The sequence below is a fragment of the Balaenoptera physalus genome (genome assembly GCF_965194825.1).
Source record: "Balaenoptera physalus genome assembly, chromosome: 20".
Taxonomy (NCBI): domain Eukaryota; kingdom Metazoa; phylum Chordata; class Mammalia; order Artiodactyla; family Balaenopteridae; genus Balaenoptera; species Balaenoptera physalus.
In genome coordinates, this window is record NC_138901.1 from 56,190,838 (window position 1) to 56,211,229 (window position 20,392).

General features: G+C 51.0%; 2 protein-coding genes across 14 annotated transcripts; both read right to left on the minus strand.

The window, feature by feature from the left end:
* Window positions 1-10,666: 10,666 nt before the first annotated feature.
* Window positions 10,667-13,463, minus strand: LOC309649960 (thialysine N-epsilon-acetyltransferase-like). 7 transcript variants are annotated; one of them, XM_082440658.1, is made up of 8 exons: window positions 13,110-13,463; window positions 11,944-12,095; window positions 11,782-11,833; window positions 11,562-11,645; window positions 11,361-11,462; window positions 11,178-11,218; window positions 10,933-11,044; window positions 10,667-10,848 (listed from the first exon to the last, which is right to left on the minus strand). In XM_082440658.1, the coding sequence occupies exons 1-8, from the start codon at window positions 13,183-13,185 to the stop codon at window positions 10,799-10,801; spliced, it is 669 nt and encodes a 222-aa protein (XP_082296784.1). In that variant the 5' UTR covers window positions 13,186-13,463; the 3' UTR covers window positions 10,667-10,798. The 7 variants fall into 7 exon arrangements, with proteins under 7 accessions (XP_082296784.1, XP_082296783.1, XP_082296787.1 ...); XM_082440657.1 differs by having other exon boundaries at window positions 10,667-11,044; window positions 13,110-13,456; XM_082440661.1 differs by having other exon boundaries at window positions 10,667-11,044; window positions 11,982-12,095; window positions 13,110-13,449.
* A 175-nt stretch (window positions 13,464-13,638) lies between these two features.
* Window positions 13,639-20,330, minus strand: LOC309649958 (fibroblast growth factor 11-like). Of its 7 annotated transcripts, none has more exons than XM_082440647.1 (6): window positions 19,080-20,330; window positions 18,171-18,411; window positions 16,402-16,512; window positions 16,094-16,197; window positions 15,274-15,472; window positions 13,639-15,006 (listed from the first exon to the last, which is right to left on the minus strand). In XM_082440647.1, the coding sequence occupies exons 2-6, from the start codon at window positions 18,361-18,363 to the stop codon at window positions 14,828-14,830; spliced, it is 786 nt and encodes a 261-aa protein (XP_082296773.1). In that variant the 5' UTR covers window positions 18,364-18,411; window positions 19,080-20,330; the 3' UTR covers window positions 13,639-14,827. The 7 variants fall into 7 exon arrangements, with proteins under 7 accessions (XP_082296773.1, XP_082296772.1, XP_082296774.1 ...); XM_082440646.1 differs by lacking the exon at window positions 18,171-18,411 and adding an exon at window positions 17,453-17,655 and having other exon boundaries at window positions 18,444-20,330; XM_082440648.1 differs by having other exon boundaries at window positions 15,274-15,388; window positions 18,171-20,330.
* Between the last annotated feature and the right edge of the window lie 62 nt (window positions 20,331-20,392).

A 20,392-nucleotide genomic window follows, 5' to 3' on the forward strand; every position in this document is an offset into this window, starting at 1 on the left:
CAGGTAAGGTCTGGAAAGTTGGATGACTGTGCCCTGGAAGGTGAACAGATATTTCATTTGGGAGAGCACCGCTTAGAGAACAAAACACATTAAGTTCTGACAGAAAAGGAAGAGCTGATGGGATAGCTAAATGATAACTTAGATCCCAGATCTGACATTTGCAGTTCTATCCTGGAAGAAGATCAACAACACTAGGACCCAATTCTGAGAGGGATGAAAAGAACCTTCCCAAATTTATAGTTCTAGAAGCAATGTAAACACTCCTTGAACCACACTGAAGTTTGCTGAGTCATGAATATTAAAATCAGCAGCAAGGACAGATTGGGCAAGTATCTATATGGCACTGAACGTTGAAGAAAGATTAGTCTGAATTTAAGGATTTACTGTTGTTTTCAACTGAGGCATGGGGCAGAAAATGCTAAAGTGGCCAGGACACAAAATCCACATTACCTGGCTTCCAGCTCAAGTCCAAACTCTATTCTCTGATTCAAAGCATCCTAGCCCCAATTCACTCAATCAAGTCTATCACTGCCATAGCCCACAGGAGAAAAGAGAAAGAGTCAGAGACACATTTTCTGTTGGACACTTATATGTGGAAAGGGAAACATGTCCCTTCCCAGCAGTCTCACACAGTTAATTTGAACTGGATACCAATCTTTCCCAGCTGTGTCTGACTCCCATGCTTCCTAGAACAAAAGCAAACATCATATCTTGATCTCAGGCTTAGTTTAAGAATCACTTTTCTTAGGGATGGGAAGGACCCAGATGAAGGACAAGATACTGTGGGAAATGAGGCTAAAATCTTATGAGGAAGGGTATTTCAATAAAGGTAATGCAAGTTTGGGGGAAAAGGATATAAGAGACAAATGCACTCTATCAGAATCAGAAAGGAATTAAGAAACTTTGCCAAAGAAAACAGAAATGCTATGGAGGCAGGCTAGAAGAAAAAGTCCCATGAGTTAGGAAAGTATGCAGAAAAAAAATGACAGAAAGAATCAGCTGGGAGCTTCCTTCTTCCATCTTAGCTGGGTAATGGAATAGGTAGTTTCTGGGTATTACACAGAAATATTAGGATAAAAAGCTAACGACTTATATTGAGAGGTTAAGTTAAGATAGATGTGGGTACCCACAGGCACTGAAGAATATAAAGAAATCTGGCGAGGGAAGTAAGGCAGAAATGAATAGGCATTTAGAATGGGTCAAAAGTGACTACACTGAGCTTACCAGTCGAAGTTGGGGCAGAAACCTACTCCAAGGGCAAATATGAGACCCTTTCCAGTTATAGCAAGATATGACTTCACAGGGAAGGAGTTCAAGAAAGTCATTTCCAAGGGCACGAAGGTGGAGAGGTCTATTATGGGAGGAAAGGCTTGAGGGGAAGTGAAGGAAAGGGGGTTCTTCTCCTCACAAGTAATGTTATGATAAGATAACTCTGCTCTTGCTCCTCAGGGTAAAATGAGAGAAGACAGGAATCAGGAAAGTCTCTGAGACAATTCCAGGCATAAAGTCCAAAGAGGTTCAAAATAACAACAGTCACATAAAGAAAAATTCCTGAGAGGCAAGAGGGGTCTCCCTCTGGCTTAATCTAAATGGGAAAAAAATGTCCTAAAAAATAAGATTCAGAACAGATTTAAAAGGTGGTAATAAAAGGAGTTCTAAAAAACCCAATCCTGGGCAACGGGGGACCTGAAGTAAACAAGGATCTTTTAAAGATAGTCTCCTTCTCCTTTAAAAAAAGGCTAGCGGATTCCCAAACTGGGCGAGTTGGCCAAAAGTCTTCTAGAAGTGGAAATCCTTAAGAAGAAGATTAACAGATGGAATCCTTGTGAGATCCCCTTTTAGAGATCAGGGATATGAAGCTTACACTCCTCAAGATGAAGAAACTGTATGAATGATCTAAATGTATGAGGTCAAAGTGAGATGACAAATACAAAACCATCCCTGGGTAAAACAGTAGACCAGCTAGTCTTGGAATAAAGGGGTGGGGTGAGAGACTTGAGAAAAGGTGCCACCTTATGGCTATGAGGCAACTAGACGGCTACAGCCCAGAGTTCCTGAGGTCAAAGATACTAAATGTCATAAACAGATTCTGACCGTTTCTCCTTGGGGTGGGAACAGAAATATAAGATGAAAGTGGGGTGAGTCTTCCAGAGCCAGTAAGCAGAGGCCTCTCCGAGGAAGATGAAAAGATCTAATATGGGACGGCCTTCCCAAGGGGGTAATAGTGGAGAATAAAGAGAATTCTCCATGTGCTTGGACTGTGGGGAAGACGTGATTCAGATCCAAGGTAGATCTTCTACCAGAGACAGGAAAAGTCAACGAGACGCTGGGTAAATGGGGTCTCTTCTGGGGGGTTGGGAGGGGAGCTGAACCAAGTACAATAATGCCCTGATGCTCAATCCCGGAGATGCGGGTAAAAGCAGGTGTAATAGAGGGCTCAAAAATAAGAGGAAGGGGTTAACTTCTAGAGGTCTCCCCCCAGGACGGCCGCGCGTGGGAGCGTGGGTCTAAGGTTCTAAGGGTCAGGGCTTAGCTCCAGAATGTCGATCCCGCCCCACTCTTCCCTACTCTGGCTGGAGGGAGGGGGCTGAAGACCGCGTCCCCGGCCAGCGCGCCGCCTCACCTTGTAGAAGGCCCCGTTGGAGCCGCGCACCTCGACCGGCAGTCCCGGCTCCACATCCCCCCCAGAGGCCAGGCCGCCCATGGCGCCGCCACCGCCTCCGACTCCCCCGGCGGCGGCTGCAGCAGCGCTCTGAGTACGGGCCGGGCCAGGTCCCCGGCGTCTCCCCGGAGGAGGAGCCGGAGGGGGAGCCGCGGGGGGCGGGAGCCGGGCCGGCCCCACGGCGGCCCTGCCACAGCCAACGAGCAGGGGGCCGGGGCCGGGCCGCTCCCCGTCCGCCGCCGCCGCCTTGGTCTCCGCCACCGTGAGGGAAACGGCCACCGCCGCCGCCGCTGCCTTCGTCACCTCAGCTTCCGCCCGCCGCTGCCCCCGCTGCTGCCTCAGTCCCGGGACCCGCTGCTGCCGCCGCCGCTCCACGGCCTCCACCTCCCCCTGCCGCCGCCGCCTACTGCGCAGGCGCACCGGGCACCCGCCCGCCGCGCGCGGGCCCCGAGGGCCAAGGCGCAGGCGTTAAGGCTGGCGACCCAGCTCGCGCTGGCCAGCGCATCAGGGCTTCCACACTCCTCTTCACTCTCTCACGCCCCCTCCTGGTCGCTTACTTGCGCTTGCGCAGAACCAGACTGGTTCTCTTTCCTCGCCACCCCACCTCTCCACGGCCCCTGTCTCTTCCTTTTACCGCCCCACAACACTGGGAGCTAACCAATCATGGGGAGGGAGGGACAGCGCTCACTCAATCGGATTGGACTTCTGATGCTCCTGGTCAGACCACACCCACTTCGCCACGGTGCGCTCCAGCAGGCTTGTACAAGTTAGGGATGGGCATGCGCCTGAATGATTGCTTGGTCACTTTCCCCACCTTTGTCTTTCTTGGTGCGCACGCTCCGAAGGAAAAAAAAAAAAAAAGGAGTTGTCGAAAGGCAAAAAAAAAAAAAAAAAAAAAAAAAAAGGGCCTGGTGCGCACGCGCTGGGCTTTACAGTCCACAAGGCGGACTGGACTCTCTAGAGCCTCTGTATCTCTGCACAATGCGGTTTAAGAGTCACGTTCTTGCCTTGAGAAGATTCTGGTCATGCATACAAAGAAAGGTTAAAGAAAGATTTCAAGGCAGTACCGAAAGGCAAATGCAACTTAGCACAAGATTTGATATCTAAATGCGGAGAAAATCCAAAAGAGGAAAAATTGTTACAGAGAAAGGATAGTGAAGGGGAAACTTAGGATTCGTAAACTAAGATAAGTAAGAAATTTCGATAGAAGTGAATAAAATAGCCAAGAAATTAGGATCATGTGTTGTGCAGTAATCATTTAGCAAATATTTATTTAGCCCTCACTGTGTTCCATCCACTGTGGTAGGTCGTAAGGATACAAAGACAAGATGTGGTCCCCAAAACAAGGACTTTATAATATATTGGGGAAGGAGCAGACAAACACATTTAAACAAGTAAGTGCATGGAGTTCATTTGAACATGGGATAAAGATAAGGACTAAGTTTTGAGGGAATCCCAAGGAGACGAACAATGGTCAGTTGTTCTTCAGAGTGATAGGGAAAGACTACTGCAGGGGAGGTGATGCAAATTGAGATTTGAGGGATAAATAGGCATTTGCTAGAGGAAAAGTGCAGTAAGAGTATTCTTGAGAGAACAAGAACTACAATGGTGCAGAGGAGCAGAAAGAACATGTCCTTTGGGGAACCACAACTAGTTCAAATAGCGTTTGGCTTGAAGTAGGGAAGCTAGACTGTGAAGGACTTGTAAATCAGGTTAAGGAAAATGGTCTTCACTTTATCCATACTGGAGAGCCACTGAAAGATTTAAAGCAGTAGTATAATGTAATAAGATTTATGTTTTACAACTGTGGGGAATAGATTAAAGAGAAAGGGCATCCCAGAAGGCAGTGAGAGCTGTGAGGAGCTGTTGCAGGTGAGGAAGATGCTAAGGACCACCTCGGATTAGGGCTGTGGGCAACAGAGGTACAGGTTGATTTGAGCCTGTTAAATTTGCAATAGAATCAACAAGAATTGGTGATAAGGATGGGGTGGAGTCAGTGAAGAAGTGGGAGGAACACAAATTTCTACCTTGGATTGCTGAGTGCATGGTGATGCCAGTCATGGAAGAGAGAACATACGAGAAAAAGTTTTGGAGGAGAAGTTGATGAGTTCAATGAGTTTGATTGTGCTCTTTGAGTTTGAGGGTCCACCATCCAGGTGGTCATGTTCCCTTGTCTTCAACAAACTTCTCTTTCAGATCCCAATTTAAATATAATTTCATTAGCCTTCCATTATGCCCACACTGGTTTAGGTCCCCTGCCTTACACTGCCAAAGCATCCCATACTCCTTTGTGGCACACATCATGGTTGTAATTTTAATCATTTATCCAGCGTCTGTCTTCTGCCATCACACTATGAGTAAGCCCTATGAGATCAGAGACTGGGTTCCAGGTCTGTTTGTCCCCAGCATTGTATACTCAGTACTTAGCACAGTTCCTGGCACGGCAAATATTAACTGAAGGAACCAATGTCCTGTAGGTCAATGGACACACAAGTGTGTGGCCCAGGAGACATCTGGGCTAGAGAGGTGAATGTGAGAATTATCAGCGTATTAGACATAGTTAAAGCTATAAGAGAAAATTAGATGTCTAAAGAAAAGTGACTTAGAAATGGATTGGGTCCATGATAAAACTCTCAACTACAACAGTATTTAAAGGGCTGGCAGGGAATTCCCTGGTGGTCCAGTGGTTAGAACTCCATGCTTCCACTGCAGGGTACCGGTTGGATCCCTGGTTGGGGAACTAAGATCCCACATGCCGTGCAGCGTGTCCAAAAATTAAACAAAGAAACAAATAAATAAATAAAGGGCTGGCAAAAGAAGAGGTGCCTTCAAGAGTGCCTGAGAAGGAACATCAGTAAAGAGGGTAGCAGAAATAATAAAAGGGACTAGACTATCAGCAGTGATTCTGATAAGGAGTAGGGAGGGAGAATTAGAGAAATTAAGTGGGACAGATTATCAGGAGTGCTGGCTGTCAGACTAAAATGTTTGGGTTTGGACCCTTAAGCAACAGGAGTGGCTGAATTTTGTCTTGGAAATGGCACCATCATCAATTTCCAAGCCTCTGGCAGCAACAGTCCTCTCAGATTTGACTTTTGCTCTTTTTCATCTGCTTTAGTCATTGTTCATTCAGGCCAAGGATGAGAGTGGGAAAAGGGGGAACAGCATTTCAGATGGGGAAATGGCATGTACAGAAGGCCCAGAAGGGAGACTACAGTGCATTTGAGGTACTGGAAAGAGTCTAACATGGTCAGAACTGACTTGCTGGGGAAAAAAGGCTGGAATAATATTTCAGATAATGGGGATTTGGGCCAGAGCCTGGAGGGATTAGCCAGAAGTTTGGACTTTGTGCTGACAGCAGTGGGAGCTGTGACTGGATTTTCAGCCAATTTGCCTTTAGGTGAAATTGCCTGTAGGTGAAATTACTCTAGCTGGACTATACAGAATGTGTCAACAGAATGCCCCAGCTTGCCTTAGGACTTCTTTTTCTTTTTTTTGGCCGCACCGCATGGCATGTGGGATCTTAGTTCCTGGACCAGGGATCGAACCCATGCACTGTGCAGTGGAAGCATGGAGTCTTAACCACTGGACCGCCAGGATAGTCCTGCCTTAGGACTTCTAAATACACAGAGACATTGAGAGAGGAAGATAGAAAGATGGATAGATTGATAGATGGATGGCTAGATAGATCCTGAAAATGAAAGTTACAGATTGAATGTTGAGACTTGCCCCAGACTCCCTCTTCACCCAGCTCTGAGATTACCTACAACCAGGCTTACACCCTCCAGGCAGGAGTTTGGAAGCATCTTCTCTGGGAAATCTAACCAGACAAGGAAAAAGACCTAATGGTACTGACATCAGGGGTTCCTCAAGGAAATGGCCTCATGGCTCACCCTATAGTAAAGTTCACGGTCCACCTGCCTCCCTACATCCCATACAGACACACTCACAGTTTCCAATCAGTACCTTAGTGTCCCGATCTTAAATATGAGCAGACAACTGAGGATTACCAGACATTTGAGGAAAGCCTTTAAAATGAAAGATGGAGGCCAAAACAACGAAAGAAAGTTTAGAAGAAATACAGACTACACAAGGAGAAAAACATTTTTTAAAAAACCTATGATGAATATTCTCAGATGAGAAAAGGACATATATCCATGAAACAAAAACAGAATGTTTTTAAAATGCAGAGAATAAGAGAGCTCTTAGAAATTAAAAACATGAGAGCAAAAATAAAAATTCAGTAGAAGGAGGTATGTAATGTACAACATGGTAAATATAATTAACATTGCTGTACGTTATATATATGAAAGTTAAGTTCTCATCACAAAAAAATTTTTATTTCTTTAATTTTGTAGCTATATGAGATGATAGATGTTCACTAAACTTATTGTGATAATCACTTCATGATGTATGTAAATCAAATGATTATGCTGCACACAAACTTATACAGTGCTGCTATGTCAATTATATCTCATTAAAACTGGAAGAAAAATAAATAAATAAAATCAATTAGGGAATTTAAAAAATTTCAGTAGAAGGGTTGGAAAATAGAAATTAAAGAAATCTCCCAGAAAGTAGAGCCAGAAAATGAAGATGGGGAAAAAAGGAAAGAAAAAAAATCTTTTTTTTAAATTATGGGATTAGTCCATGGGATTCAACATCTGAATAACAACAAAAGTTCCAGAAAGATCACAGAGATAATGGAGGGAGAAAATCACCCAAAAAATAATAATAAAAATTTTAAATGTTTCCATAACTGAAGAACGTGAGTTTCCAGATTGCAAAGACCCACTGAGAAAACACTAAGACATTTCCATGGAAGATTTCAGAATTCTAGGATAAAGAGACGCTCCTAAAAGCTGTGGTTGGGGAAAGAGGGAAGGAAAATAAAAATAAGCTTCATACATAGGATTCAGAATAAGAAAAATTTCAGGTTTCTGAACAGCAATACAGCAAACTTTCAGTTTCTGAAGCTTGAAGACAATGGAGAAATGCCTTCAAAATTCTTAGGGTAAATTATTTCCAATCTAATATTTGATACCCATCCACACTGTCAATTAAGCACAAGAGCAGACCAGACATTTTCAGACTTGTAAGATTCCAACAAATTTACCTCCCAGGCATCCTTTCTCAAGAAGCTCCATCAAAATAAACCGAGAAAGGTGAGTACATGGGTTCTGGGAAACAGGCTGTCAAGAGAGGGGCAAAGGTCCCTAAGATGGATGTGAAAGGGGACTCCAACAGTGCAGCCTAAAGATCAGACTGTGTGCTGGAGCAGGTCTAAGGGCTCCGTGAGAAAGTTCTTCAAAATGAAATAGATCAAATTCCTTACGTGTTTGTATATTCTTAAGAAGAGATTAACATAACTAGGGGAGAATTGGGGGATAATTTAGAGTACACAGAAAACTAAGCAAATGAATAAAGGAGACAAGGCAAGTATTAATTTCAGGGAAAACAAAAATGATGCAAGAAAGAAAAACACCTATAACAATCCACATGGCTCAACTGTGAAGAGCATTTGCATAATCATAACATGTAAACATGAAACACAGATCCATCCAGAGTTATGATATAATATTGGAGGGATGGGAGGATGGGAAGTAGGGATGGGGTGAAAGAGGGGTTGGAAAAGAGGGTTAGCAATGGGAGGTCAATACTAGTGCTCGAAACAGAAACATCAAGAAGTAGCAATAACTGGACTTCCCTGGTGGCGCAGTGGTTAAGAATCCGCCTGCCAATGCTAGGGGACACGGGTTCGAACCCTGGTCCGGGAAGATCCCACGTCCTCGGAGCAACTAAGCCCGTGCGCCACAACTACTGAAGCCCACGCGCCTAGAGCCCGTGCTCCGCAACAAGAGAAGCCACTGCGATGAGAAGCCTGCGCACCGCAACGAAGAGTAGCTCCCACTCGCCGCAACTAGAGAAAGCCCGTGTGCAGCAACGAAGACCCAATGTGGCCAAAAAAAAAAAAAAAAAAGTAGCAATATCTGTATGCCATTTTGAATTTGAAATATGAAGGTGAATACAAAACCCCCCCATAACAATACAATTAAAAAACTCAATTGAAAGTGATTGACTCTGAAGAGCTGGGGAATTGGGAGACTACTGTTTTCTTATATAGGTCTTGTAGAGATATTTGACACTTTAAATACTATACTGTATATCTATGATTAAAAAAAAATAACCCCATGGAAGGGGGGTACTTACAGAAGGAGGCTGGGAGATCAGTTAGGAGGTTATAGCAATTTTCAAAGAGAGGTGATAGTGGAAGTGGGGTTAGGGATGTGGACAGATTTGAGAGATATTTTAAGTTATCTCTATTCTTTCTTTAAAAATCCCTCCCCCTAAATGCCCTCCCCTCTGTTCTCCCTGGAATGGACAGAACCCAGGTGATTTTCACTCCATACTAGTCAGCCCCAGCACTTAATAGAATCACCCTACAGGAGGTTAATGAAGTGATGAGTGGGTGGGAGACCATGGGGTGGCTGCAGAATGGATTGATGCCGGGGTGCAAAGACACCCTATGAAAACTGGTAAGATCTGGGTCAGGGTGAGCGAATAACAAAAAAACAAGTGTAAACTCTGAAAAGCAAAGACAAAACAGGACGGGGGCAAGATACATTTTGGAAATATTGTTTCCTAGTTCATAATCTTTTCTTCTGCATTAGTATTTAAAGTTTTATTTATTCATTTTTCTGAAGTACTACATGGGCGAGGCACAAAATTCAGAAGATCCAAAGTGGCATGGGGAAAAGTCCCCTTCCTCGCGTTACCTGGACACCCAGTTCCTCTCCCTGGAAGCAACCACTCTCTGCTTGTTTGTGTGTCCTTCCAGAAATAATTCATTCTGAGTTAAGTTTAAAAAGTGCCATCAAAAGATAACTTGTTCATGTTTAAAAGATATTCATCCCTGCCAGATTAGATGAGCCAAGGGCATGAAACTGGATTCTTCTTGCTCCCATCTGTGGAAGGGGCAGACAAGCTTCATTATTTCTCAATCAAGTTTGTCCTAAAGGCCCATCTGTTGTAAACTCATTTTAAGGGCCCAAAACTGGCACCACTCTGGAAGAATTTGGGCCTTTGAAGTGTTGTTTGGCTGAATTGTATTTTTTTTTTTTTGAATTTTAAGATGGATCTTCAACTCTCTAGGCTCCATTGATCCTGTGTTTTACAATTTACACATTTATGTTACCTGCTGGTCCACTTTCAGTGTCTAAATTATGACCATTTAACCAATGGTTCCTCCACAAAAGGAGTAATATGTTACCACTGGAAGTGAGGATGTGTTTAATAACTTAGGAAGATGTTTCTGATTTATTGTTAAATGAAAAAACAGGTGGCAAAAGAGTTGATCCCATAAATCCCCACATAATTAACTAATTATATGTATATATGTACATTGAAAAAAATCTAAGGAATCAGTACCAAAGGGTTAAGAGTAGAGATGTAAGTAAGGCTATGGATTTTATTTTTATATGTCCCTTCAAACTTCTCTACAACAAACCTGCATTACTTGTATAATAAAATATTATGAAAGTAGGAAATGAACCTGTTTCCCTTCTTGTCTCCATGGGTCCTAAAGGTTTGTTCTGGTTCTGCTGAACTGAAAAAAAAGGCTTTGTGACTTTTGAAAAAGAAAAAGCACTCGCTAGCTGAGCGGATTTTTTAAAAGTTGGGGCCAGTGGTCCTTCCCAGTGTCCCTAAAATGCCGCCACCAGGTGGCAGCCTGTTCCATCTGTTGAGTCGGTGGGCCTGCCTCAGTCTCGGATTCCACACAGCCCAGTCCAGACACTGGAGGCCTTTGTCTGGGTCCCAAACCTGACCAACAAGCCTGATATATATGCTAGAGGCCAGAGCCAATACTCTGGTCCATTGTGGGTGAAAGTCATCTTAGGCCCACTTTTATCCCCAGGAGCAATATCCACTGACCAGAAAACACTGAGGAAGGGTCGTAATAGCTGAAGCTTGTCACATCCTCAATTCCTCCACCCAACACCACATCAACACATAGGAATTCTCATTTATTTTTTACCCTTAACAAGGAGGTGGGAAGGCTTGCCTCTTCCTCACCTCTGTTCTTTCCATCTGGGAATATTCACCTCCAACCCTCCTTCCCTTCCTTCCGGGAGGCCTTGGTCAGTGGAGACAGTCTCTGAGGACTGCTTGAGCTGGTGGGGATGAAGAAGCTGAAATGGAGATCCCCAAGGGATGGCGTCACTTTCCTGCCAACTCCCTCATCGCCTCTCCTTCAAAGCGAAAGCAGTGCCAACCTTCAGCTTCCGTCAGATCTTGGGCTCCTAGGGCCTTATACAAGTCCGTAGCCCCCTTGTTCCAGTCTAGGACTGCCAGGCGGAACTGGGAGCAGCCCTTATCCAGGGCCACCTGTGGGAGAAGACACCACTCACTTTCCTGGGTCAAAAAGGAAAAGACTTTCTCGCCCTCCATTCAACCCAGGTGCCTCCCATACAGCTTTGCTTTGCCAGGGCCCAGCTTGTAGCTCCATCCCTCTCCTCACCTCAGCCACTTTTTTGATTATTTTGGAGCCAATGCCCTGACCTGATGTGGGGAGAAAAAGACAAAAAGAGGGATTGTCTGAGTTGAAGGGGATCAGAAAAGACCATAGGTTAGGATTAAGAGGCAAGGGATGGTGGTCCAGTCTATGGGTTGCTTTTCTCCCAGCCTGGCCTCTGCCCAGTACCCCGATACTCTGGCTTCACGTAGATGTCTTCCAGATAAATGTTTCGTCCCTTCCATGTGCTGTAGATGAAGTAGTATAGCCCATAGCCCACCACACAGGGCCCTGAGAGAGAAAAAAAGAAGGGTCAGGCCGCTGGGCACCTGGGGGAGAGACCTTTGAGGCTGACTGGAGAGGGCGCCTCTGAGCTAGGAGTGCTCTTACCCTGTGGCTCCCCGGGGGCAGGAAGAATCTCTGCTACCAAACAGTGATAGAAAGGATTCTCTCCAAAGCCATCTGCTCTCAGGGCTGCAGAGATCGGAGTTGTGACAAAGAGATAGAGACAGAAGGCCTGGGTGTGTGCCCAGTCTGGAGTTACTGCCTGGGGAACCCATCCGTCACTTCCACCCCAGCCTCCGTCAGGACTCAGGTGTTGGGCCCGTACCTTCTTCACTGATCTTCACCTGGTCTGAGAGTTTCTCGTACTCAGCGAGTTCCTACAGCGTGCGGACAGAGGCTAGATTAAGGCAGGAGGAGCCCTGGGCGCGCTCCTCCCTCTGCTCCCACCTCCTCCTTCCCGCCCCCACTCCAGCAGCGCCGCTCTGACCCCCTCTGGGACCCCGGTTTCCGGCCTGCAGCCCTCACCCGAATCAGCCTCAGGATATTTCCACAGTCTCCCTTCTTGGCTTCTCGGATCAGCACGGAAGCCATCCCGATCTCCACCGTCTGGGACCGAAGTCCAGGATCCCCACTTCCGTTCTGCAGGACCGGGCGAAGAGCAACGGGGACCCTTTAAGGGGCCTCCAAATTCGGATCCCGGAAAGCCGGGGGAGTGGTGGGGAGCGAGGTGGTGGGGGCGCCGCGGGCTGGGAAGCAGAAGCCCGATTCCGGCTGCCGCGGGGCCGAGAGAGTGGTGGGACTAGCGGTCCTCACGGCCTGGTAGCCCCTAATTTCGGGCCCCGCCAGCGCGCACCTGCCAGCCAATCAGCTGGCAGAGCAGGCATGTCCCCGCCCACCCGCCCCGCCCCGCCCCCCCACCCGCCAGCTCTGCCCCTATGGCCGGGTATCTAGACCGCACTCCCCGCAGGGGTCAAGGCTGGACTTCCGAGGCTTCCTCGTTGTTGTTATCTGGGTGTTCCAGCCTCCGTTGGAGAAACCCCACGGCTCGAAAGATACCTCCTTCTTTAACTGAAGTGTGCAGTGATTACCTGCTCTACCCTTCACCCCAACTCACCCATTCCAGCCCATCCAGACTCGGGGTGAGCCCCAAGACCTCCAGCTCTTGCCTACTGGCTCAAAGTGTTACTTCTCTTGGGGGCATTTGTATTTTAAGATGGGTCAGGGAGAGGGTGATGAATTTCTACCGGTAAATGGTTAGGCCTCGCAGTAGACGGCTAAGAGAAGATAATGGGGGGAAGGGACCAGGACTCAGTATCCACTGACTCACACGCAGAGACAACACCTCCCTACGCAGCAAGCCTCAGAGGCCTGGGAAAATACTGAGGGAGGAGCTCAGAGCAGATACCAGGCACTGTGCCTGGATCATCTCCATTCATCCTCATTCACAGTAGCTCCGGAAAGTAGGTATTTTTTCACATTTTGCAGACAAGGACACTAAAGAACACAGGTGGGGTGACTTGCCCACAGTCACCCAGCTAGTATTTGGGATTCCATGTCTCAGCTCTAGGCCTTACGGAGGATGCTACTTGGGGATCCGGGCATGACTGTTTCTAGATCTCATGTTTACCTTACCCCTTTGAGGCCCAGACTTACCCGGGGCGAACGGCGCCCCCAACGCCCCCAGCAGCAGCAGCAGCAGCAGCAGCAGCAGTAGCGCCCCTGGTGTCATAGCCCGCCCGCGTCGCTCAGTGAGTCCGCTTGGGTGAGCCGCCAGGACAGCCAGCGCAGGGGAAGTGACGAGGCGCCCAGGAATGTGCACCTGTTATTGGGGGGCAGCCCAGCCCACCCGCCCCGCCCCGCCCCGCCCCTGGGACTTGATCCCTCCCCGAGCAACTGCCAAAGCCTGCTACCCACAGATGGCAGACAACACTTCAATTGTATAAATAGTCTTTAATTGAGAAAGCATGGAGTGGAGACCGGTCCCCTGGGAGCAGAGCCTTTTTTGGGTACCTGACATCCAGCTGAGGTAAAGCAAGTTCTGTTCAGTTAGAAGCTGGAGGGGTGTATGAGGTCTAGAGACCAAGAGGCCATCACCCTCCTTGGCCTGACCCGTAGGGGAGAAGGGTGGGACTTATTGCTGAATTGGGGTCTCCTCATTTGGGGGGGTCAAAGCTATGTCCCATTTGTCTTTTTTATTCTAGACCCATTACCCTAAAGACCTCAGCTTTAAAGGGGACCTGGAAGGAATTCCTGCTGAGGTAGCTAAGTGTTCATGTCCCCCCAACCCAGGCACAGGTCCAGTCATGCCATAGTTCTGGCCCCTTCCCCATCCTAGCTGCCCTTCTATGAGCCAGGGATTCCTTCCAAAATTCCTCTGCCCTTCCTCAGCCTCTGTTCCCTGGCAGGACCCCAGCTGAGTTGCAGGAGCTAGAAACTGCATGTAAAAAATAAGGTTAGCATTCTATAGGAAGAATAAGATTTTTGGAAAATTGTCTAGGGAAAACAAGAAGTGGTTCTTGATCCAGCCAGAACTTAGTTCTTTGTGAATCATAGCTGGGTCCTTTCCAGAGCTCCTGCTTAACAGGTATCACTAGAGAAGGTGGGAGCGTGGGTCTAGAACTCTTACTCTAGAGCAATAACATGGCTATATAGGCTCTAGTTCCATCCTAGAGGGAAGGGCTGAGAGTCGTGGTCTATGTCCTAGAGCTGAGATTCAGAAGGAAGTATGGCTCCGTACGTGTCTAGAACATCACGCTCTAGAATTGGGTGTCTCTGGGGTAAGAAAGTTAAACCTGTGGTGATCTGAGACTGGCTCAATTCAGGCCAAGACCAACAGCTGGACAGGGCCCAAATCCAGCCTCTCTCCACTTGGAAACCAGGGGTCCATCTGGGTGAAGGACAGAAGCCTGATGGATCCAGAACAGAGCCTGGCAGCATGCCTGTGTTCCAGCACAGACCCTGAGTGCAGAAATGGCCCCGGCTGGGGTGCCTGGTGTTCCAGAACCTGTCTGGAACAAGGCAAAAGGTGGAGTAGGGAAAGAAGGAAACTAATCCTGAGCTCCAGTGGACCTATAAATCTATGGCTTGGTGGCCATGAAAAGGGCAAAGGGCTCCAGGAACTGGCTGAGCCCGGGGTGCGGAAGATTTATGCTCTGGTTTTGTCAGTTTTGGAACCCCCCGCGCCATCTCGGGAAAAGGCTTTGGAGGGTGTGAGTGTGGAAGGAAAGAAGTGATCAGCCAGGACCATTTTCAGACATCCCCCTCTCTGAGCCCTTTCCCGGGCCCAAGGATCTGAGGGTCTCAGCAGCCCCGGAAGTCACGGCCGGCCCCTAGGCTCCCTCTGGGTAGAGCACCTGGTGGGACCTGGCTGCTCAGGGCATGAGCGTGGCAGCAGGGGTGAGAGCAGGGCCAGAAGCAGGGCTGGGAGACAGGCTGTGGTGGTGGCGAGGGCAGGGAGCCTCCAGTCCGGGGACTGCATGGCAGGGGGCAGGGGGCCTGGAAGGGGAGGTCTCAGGGACACTGTGGAGAGAAGGCTCCCGGTACACAGCCACTGTGAAGGGGAGAGAGAGGAGCAGGAAGGAGAGTTAGGCACCAAGAGAGCTCTGAAAGGGCTCCCTTCCCCTACAATCCTCCTCTGGGAACCCACAGAAGGAGAGCTTCCCAAACCTCCAAAGGCCAGAGCCTTCCTGGCTTGACCTGTCATAGCATGTGTCCTCTTAAAACACTTATAGCCCCTTAGCTGTGTGTCACTAAATGTCCATGTCAAGGTCAATACCGTCCCATGTGGTCCACCTCTTCCCTGGGGGTCCATACTCACCCTCCAGGAGCTTGGGCACAAAGTGGGCGGCTGCCTTGGTCTTCTTGACTCGATTTCCCTTCATGACTCGGCCCTCCTTGTCCAGGCCCAGGTACCAGGACCGGCCAGAACGACGCTGGCGATAGAGAGCAGAGGCGTACAGGACATAGTAATTCTCAGAGACGCACTCCTTAAAGCGACACTCAGCTGTGAAATGTGGCTGAGGAGACAAAGACCCAGAAAGGCACACACAGACAGAAAGACAAAAAGACACATCACTGAACAGAAGGGAGCCCTGGGAAGAACAAGGCAGGATATAATCCACACGTTTGAGACTGGGAGAGCCAACTTCTGAGCCCACGCAGGCACTGGGAGAAAGGGAGGGTGAGGAAGAGTCTGGTGGCCCCCGAGGGCCAGGGACTAGACTTCTGGGGGCCTGGAATGAGAAGATAACTTCTCTCTGCTCTACTCCCAACCTCTCACCATCCAGGGGACCTGGAGGGAATTTCTGCTTGGAGGAGTTCCTGAATCCTTCCCCAGTATCCTGAATGACTCTGGGGAAGTGAGTAATAATGAGGTCTAGAGGAGGTTGGAGAAGACACAGGGGGTCTAAAAGGTTGAAAGAGTTGGACATTCAAAGAGCCTGGGGGTGTTTAGGAGGCTATTGGAGGAGAAGGGATTGGAGGGACCCTAGAGGAGGTGCTTGGGAGCGGGCAGTGAGGACAGGGTGTCGGCAGGAGCTGGAGGGAGAGGAAGCCCTGAGCTGCAAAATATCTGCAATTGGGAAGGCTATAGCTAGGGGAGTCCCCTGACTCCAGGCCACTCTGCCCCCTTGTCTCACCGAGCTGTAGAGCAGCCCCTCAGCGTTCATGGCCATGTAGTGACCCAGCTTGGCACTCTGGATGGTGACTACACGGAGCCCCACAGGGATCAGGTTGAAGTGGGCTGGGGGTGGAGAGAAGAGGTATCAGTACCCCAAGCCTCCAATCCCCATCTGAGCCCCCCCTCAATTCTGGTCCCAGTTCTACTTCTTCCTTTGCGGGGTCAAAGAGCCAGACTGAAAACAACAGAACCTGAAGCCACAATAGGATTGTCATCTCCTATGCCTGCTCTCCCCCTTCCCACCCAGCAGCTGGCTTCCCCTCTCACTGAAAGAGCTGGTGTCCTCTGGGGTGCCCTGGATACTCCCGTCGGGATTCGCCTGGAGGTAGAAACCCTGGCAGCAGAACAGTTTGGTGACGATGCCTTTGAGCTGAGGCTCTGGAGAAAGAGACATTCATCTTGGAACATGACATCTCTGTTCCCAGAAACATTGCTACACTTGGCGGGATCAGAGGAGAGAAAGAAAGGAGGATGGAGGGAAGGAAGAGGGTCCCAGGGCCCCAGCTCCCTGACCCTCTAAGCAAGGTCTCTCCCACCTCTCTTTGACTCCAGAGGAAGCTGGGGTGTGGGTCCCTTCTGCTTCCTCTAACCAGCTTTCAGTTTAATTGATTGAAATTTATTTAAAGGCTTAATTCCAACTCTACAGCTCAACCAGAATGGGGGGAAGGGAGAAGAAGGTAGAGGAAGGGGAGAGATACATGGAAAGGCAGAGAACAAAGGGAGACAGGCAGAGCTGCTGAAGCGGCAGTGTGTTTGCGAATGTGGGGGGCAGTAAGGTGACCCCAGGGTAGGGGCGCCCCCTCAGGAGTGGGGGTGGGACTGGGCCTGACGCTGACTCAGCACCTGCTGCTGCGGCTGCCGCTCGCTTCTCGCGGGCCTCGCCTTGGCCCAGCGCCGGCCTGTCTGACACTGACCCATCTGTCTGTCTGTCTGTCTGTCAGTCTGCTGGCTCGCGGGGGCCCAACCCTCCCTGAGGCTCAGCCTCTCCCCTTCAGCCAGGTAACCCGCCTGGGATGGGGGATATTCGGTAGCAAACCAAGGAGATGGGGGAGGGGGCCAGGGAGCTGGTGAGGCAGGCTGACTCACGTGGGGGCTGGGTCCCACTCAAAGGGTGGGCTGCGGACCGTACCACTGCGGAGGGCCGGCGGCGGGGGGAGGAGGACGCCAGCGGGGGGCGGGGGGGGGTCTCCCCCTAGGGGAGCTGGGAGCGGGCGGGAGCGAGGCCAGAGGGACTTCCCGCCTGTCGCACCTGGACGGGGACCACACGCTAACCCTCACAACTCTCCTCCCCCGGCGCTTGCGGCCGAGTTCCCGGTACCCCCTCGTAGATGGTACGACCCCCAGTCTCCGTGCGGGTATCCAGCCGTGTAGTGTGTCTGAGTTGCTCGCGGCAGAGGGTCCCCTGAGCCCGTGGGACCCGATTTCGGAGTCGCGTAGGCGGTCATGGGGGAGTGCCCAGCTCCCTTCTTGAAGTGCAGGTCACGGGAGGAGGGCGCACAGAGGGGCGGACTGGCGAGGTAGCTGCAAGGACACCCCGGGGAGAGCTGGGGAGATTGGTACCGAGCCAGGCAAGCTCGGCGAGGAGGAACGGAGCCAAGGCTCGGAGGAGCGGGAGAAGCGGGGCGGGGACGGGGCTGCCGGAGCCGCAGAAACCCTCGGGGTGACCCAGGCGTCCGGAACCCCCAGGCCCCTCCGCTCGGCATTGAAAGAATCGCGAGAGACCGCACGTAGGCAGAGGACGGTGGGGGTGGGGACTCGTGTGTTGGGAGGGGGGGCGAGCGGGAGCTGCCAGGCTTCGGGGCACCAGGCTTAGCCCCTCAAGCCTTCCCCTTGCCCTCGAAAGCAAGGAGACTCGGGGTTATGGGCGAGAGAGAAGGGAAACTGAGGCATCGTCTGGCCGAGAGTTTGTGGTCCAGGCGCACCCCCTTTCACTTTCGGGGAGCCGCCGTCAGTCGGGCCCCGCTCTTCCGAGTCCCTGGCCTCAACCTCCCAGGCAGAGAGACCCCCGGCCCGGAGACCCCGCCCCAGCCACTCACCCGGGCAGCGGTCCGGCCGCGCGGGCCGCCCCCCGCACAGTCGCACCTTGGACAGCAGGATGAGGAGCTGCTTCTGGCAAAGGGACTTGGTGCCGCGGGGACACACGCGCCGCTGCGCTGACACGGGCCGGCTGCCCCCGGGCTCGCGGACCTCCCGCTTCTGCCGGATCAGGCTGCTGGCCGGTGCCGCCATGGCGCCCCGGGAGGAGACACCCCAAAACCGGCAGGCTCCCGGAGCGCGCTGGGCCCCCCCAGAGAAGCCCGCTAGCTCACCAGGACATGGTCTTGCCTCTCCGGTCCGACTCGCCGCCTCACCCACGGGACCTGAGGATAAGCCCTAGACGACCCCCACCCCAGGCACCAGCTCCCACCCTTGGGCCTCGTGCTAGCTTCGCCAGACCCAGCAGCCTATGTACCTCTCAGTTGACCCCACCCCCGACCTTTGCCCCCCACAGAAAACTCCCCCTTCTCTGATCTCCAGTGTCCCTGTCCCCCACTAACACTATCCCAAAGCCAAGACCCTCAAATTTTCCAGGATGTGGTTCCAATATCCCCAGGCACCTTTCCACCCTATTTCCGGGCCCTGCACTCCTGCCAAAGCCACTCTTGTAATTTTAAGGGTGTGGGTCCTTAGCTTTGGGGATATTAGCTCACCCCACCCCTGCTGGGGTGCTGCCAGTGTCTAGGAAGAACCCAACCTTGGTGTCTTTTCCTTTGCCACCCTCTAAGTGAAGAATCCCCCACTTTTTTTCACTGAAATCCCCAAAAAACTATGCCTTGAAATATCCAGACTGTCGCCAATCAGCAAGAAGAGGTTCCCAGACCCTGTCTCTGGACGATACCGGTTTTTACCAAGTCACCCCCATTTCTAGTGGCACAGGGTTCCAGCTGCTGAGCCCCTTTCCTCACCTTGTTACCCTCCACTCCTTTTGAAGTCACCTCCAAATCCGCCCTTCCTAGTGGTTACACCAGGTGGTTGTCTGGAGGGCCCTCTGTCACCTCGGAATAAGGAGCATAGGTTTTTGGCTTTTTTGTTTTTTTCTGGCAGCCCCTAATTTCCTCGGGGACAGCTGGTGCTGTTTAGATCCCACGCCCTCCAATCCAACCAGCCCCCCGAGAGAGGAGTGCACCCACGTTGTCACGGGTCCCCAGATGTGAACAGACCCGCTATAAGTCAGAGCGCATCAGAGCTTTCTGCGACAGGGCTTCCTTGTCCTCCCCGGGACTGCCTATAGCACCCCCTCTTCCTTCCCCGACGCCCCTCAACCTGTCCTATCTTGTCGATCCGGGGACGGCTGGCGCTGGCTCTGGTTCCAGGCTCCTCCCTCCCTGTACCCCGCAAGCGGAGCTTCCCCCCACGCCCGGCTAGGCGTCCCGGACCCCAGGAAGGAGTGAGGGTGTCTCCGCAGAGCGCCCTGGTCTGGCGAAGTGAGCACTGGGCCTGGCGGCTGGACCAAGCGGAGCGGCGGCAGCGGCGGCAGCTGTGGGCAGCTGAGGCGGCGGCGGCGACAGCAGCTCTCCCCTCCTCCGAGAGCCGGCCCGGGGGCGGGGCAGGGGGCGGAGACTCCGGGAAAGAGGTGGGGGGGGGTGAAGCTGGGCGGGCGGAACCCTGGGGTTCCTTGGAGGCAGGGAGTGGGGACGGTCTTAGAGACAGGTGGAGCCGAGACAAGGCCGCATGTCTCGCATGTCTCGGGGTTCAGAGGAGGAGGGACAAGGAGGCGACTCCACTGAATGGAACTCTGGATTGGGGGAGAGGTTGGGCTTAGATAGATGGAATGGCAGATGCCCCGAGAATGGAGAAAGGGACCCTACTGCCCGGGATGGAGGACAGAACTGGATGAGGAAGGTGGGGGGAATAACTGAAGAGATAGCGGTGGTGGTGAGGTCTAGCCTGGGGTGAAATCCGGCCTCCTTAATATCTCTGCTTTTGTGTGAGACAAATTGGTCAGTCCCTGGTCTCCATACCTTTCTCCTTTACACGTTTTTTCAGCAAATATGTTACCCCCATCCCTATTGACTCCTAAGAGAAAAGACCATAAGAACTGGCGGGAGATGGATGCCAGAGGCTGCACGGGAGCAGGAGGGGTGCTGGCCACAGATTTGGAGAGTGGAGAGGCCAGAAGGGAACGACCTGTGCCAGGGATGCGGCGGGAGGAGGGTGGGAGGAAGCGGAGGAACCGGCGAGGAGGCCTTCTAGAACGGGTTCTTCGGGCCCAAGGCGC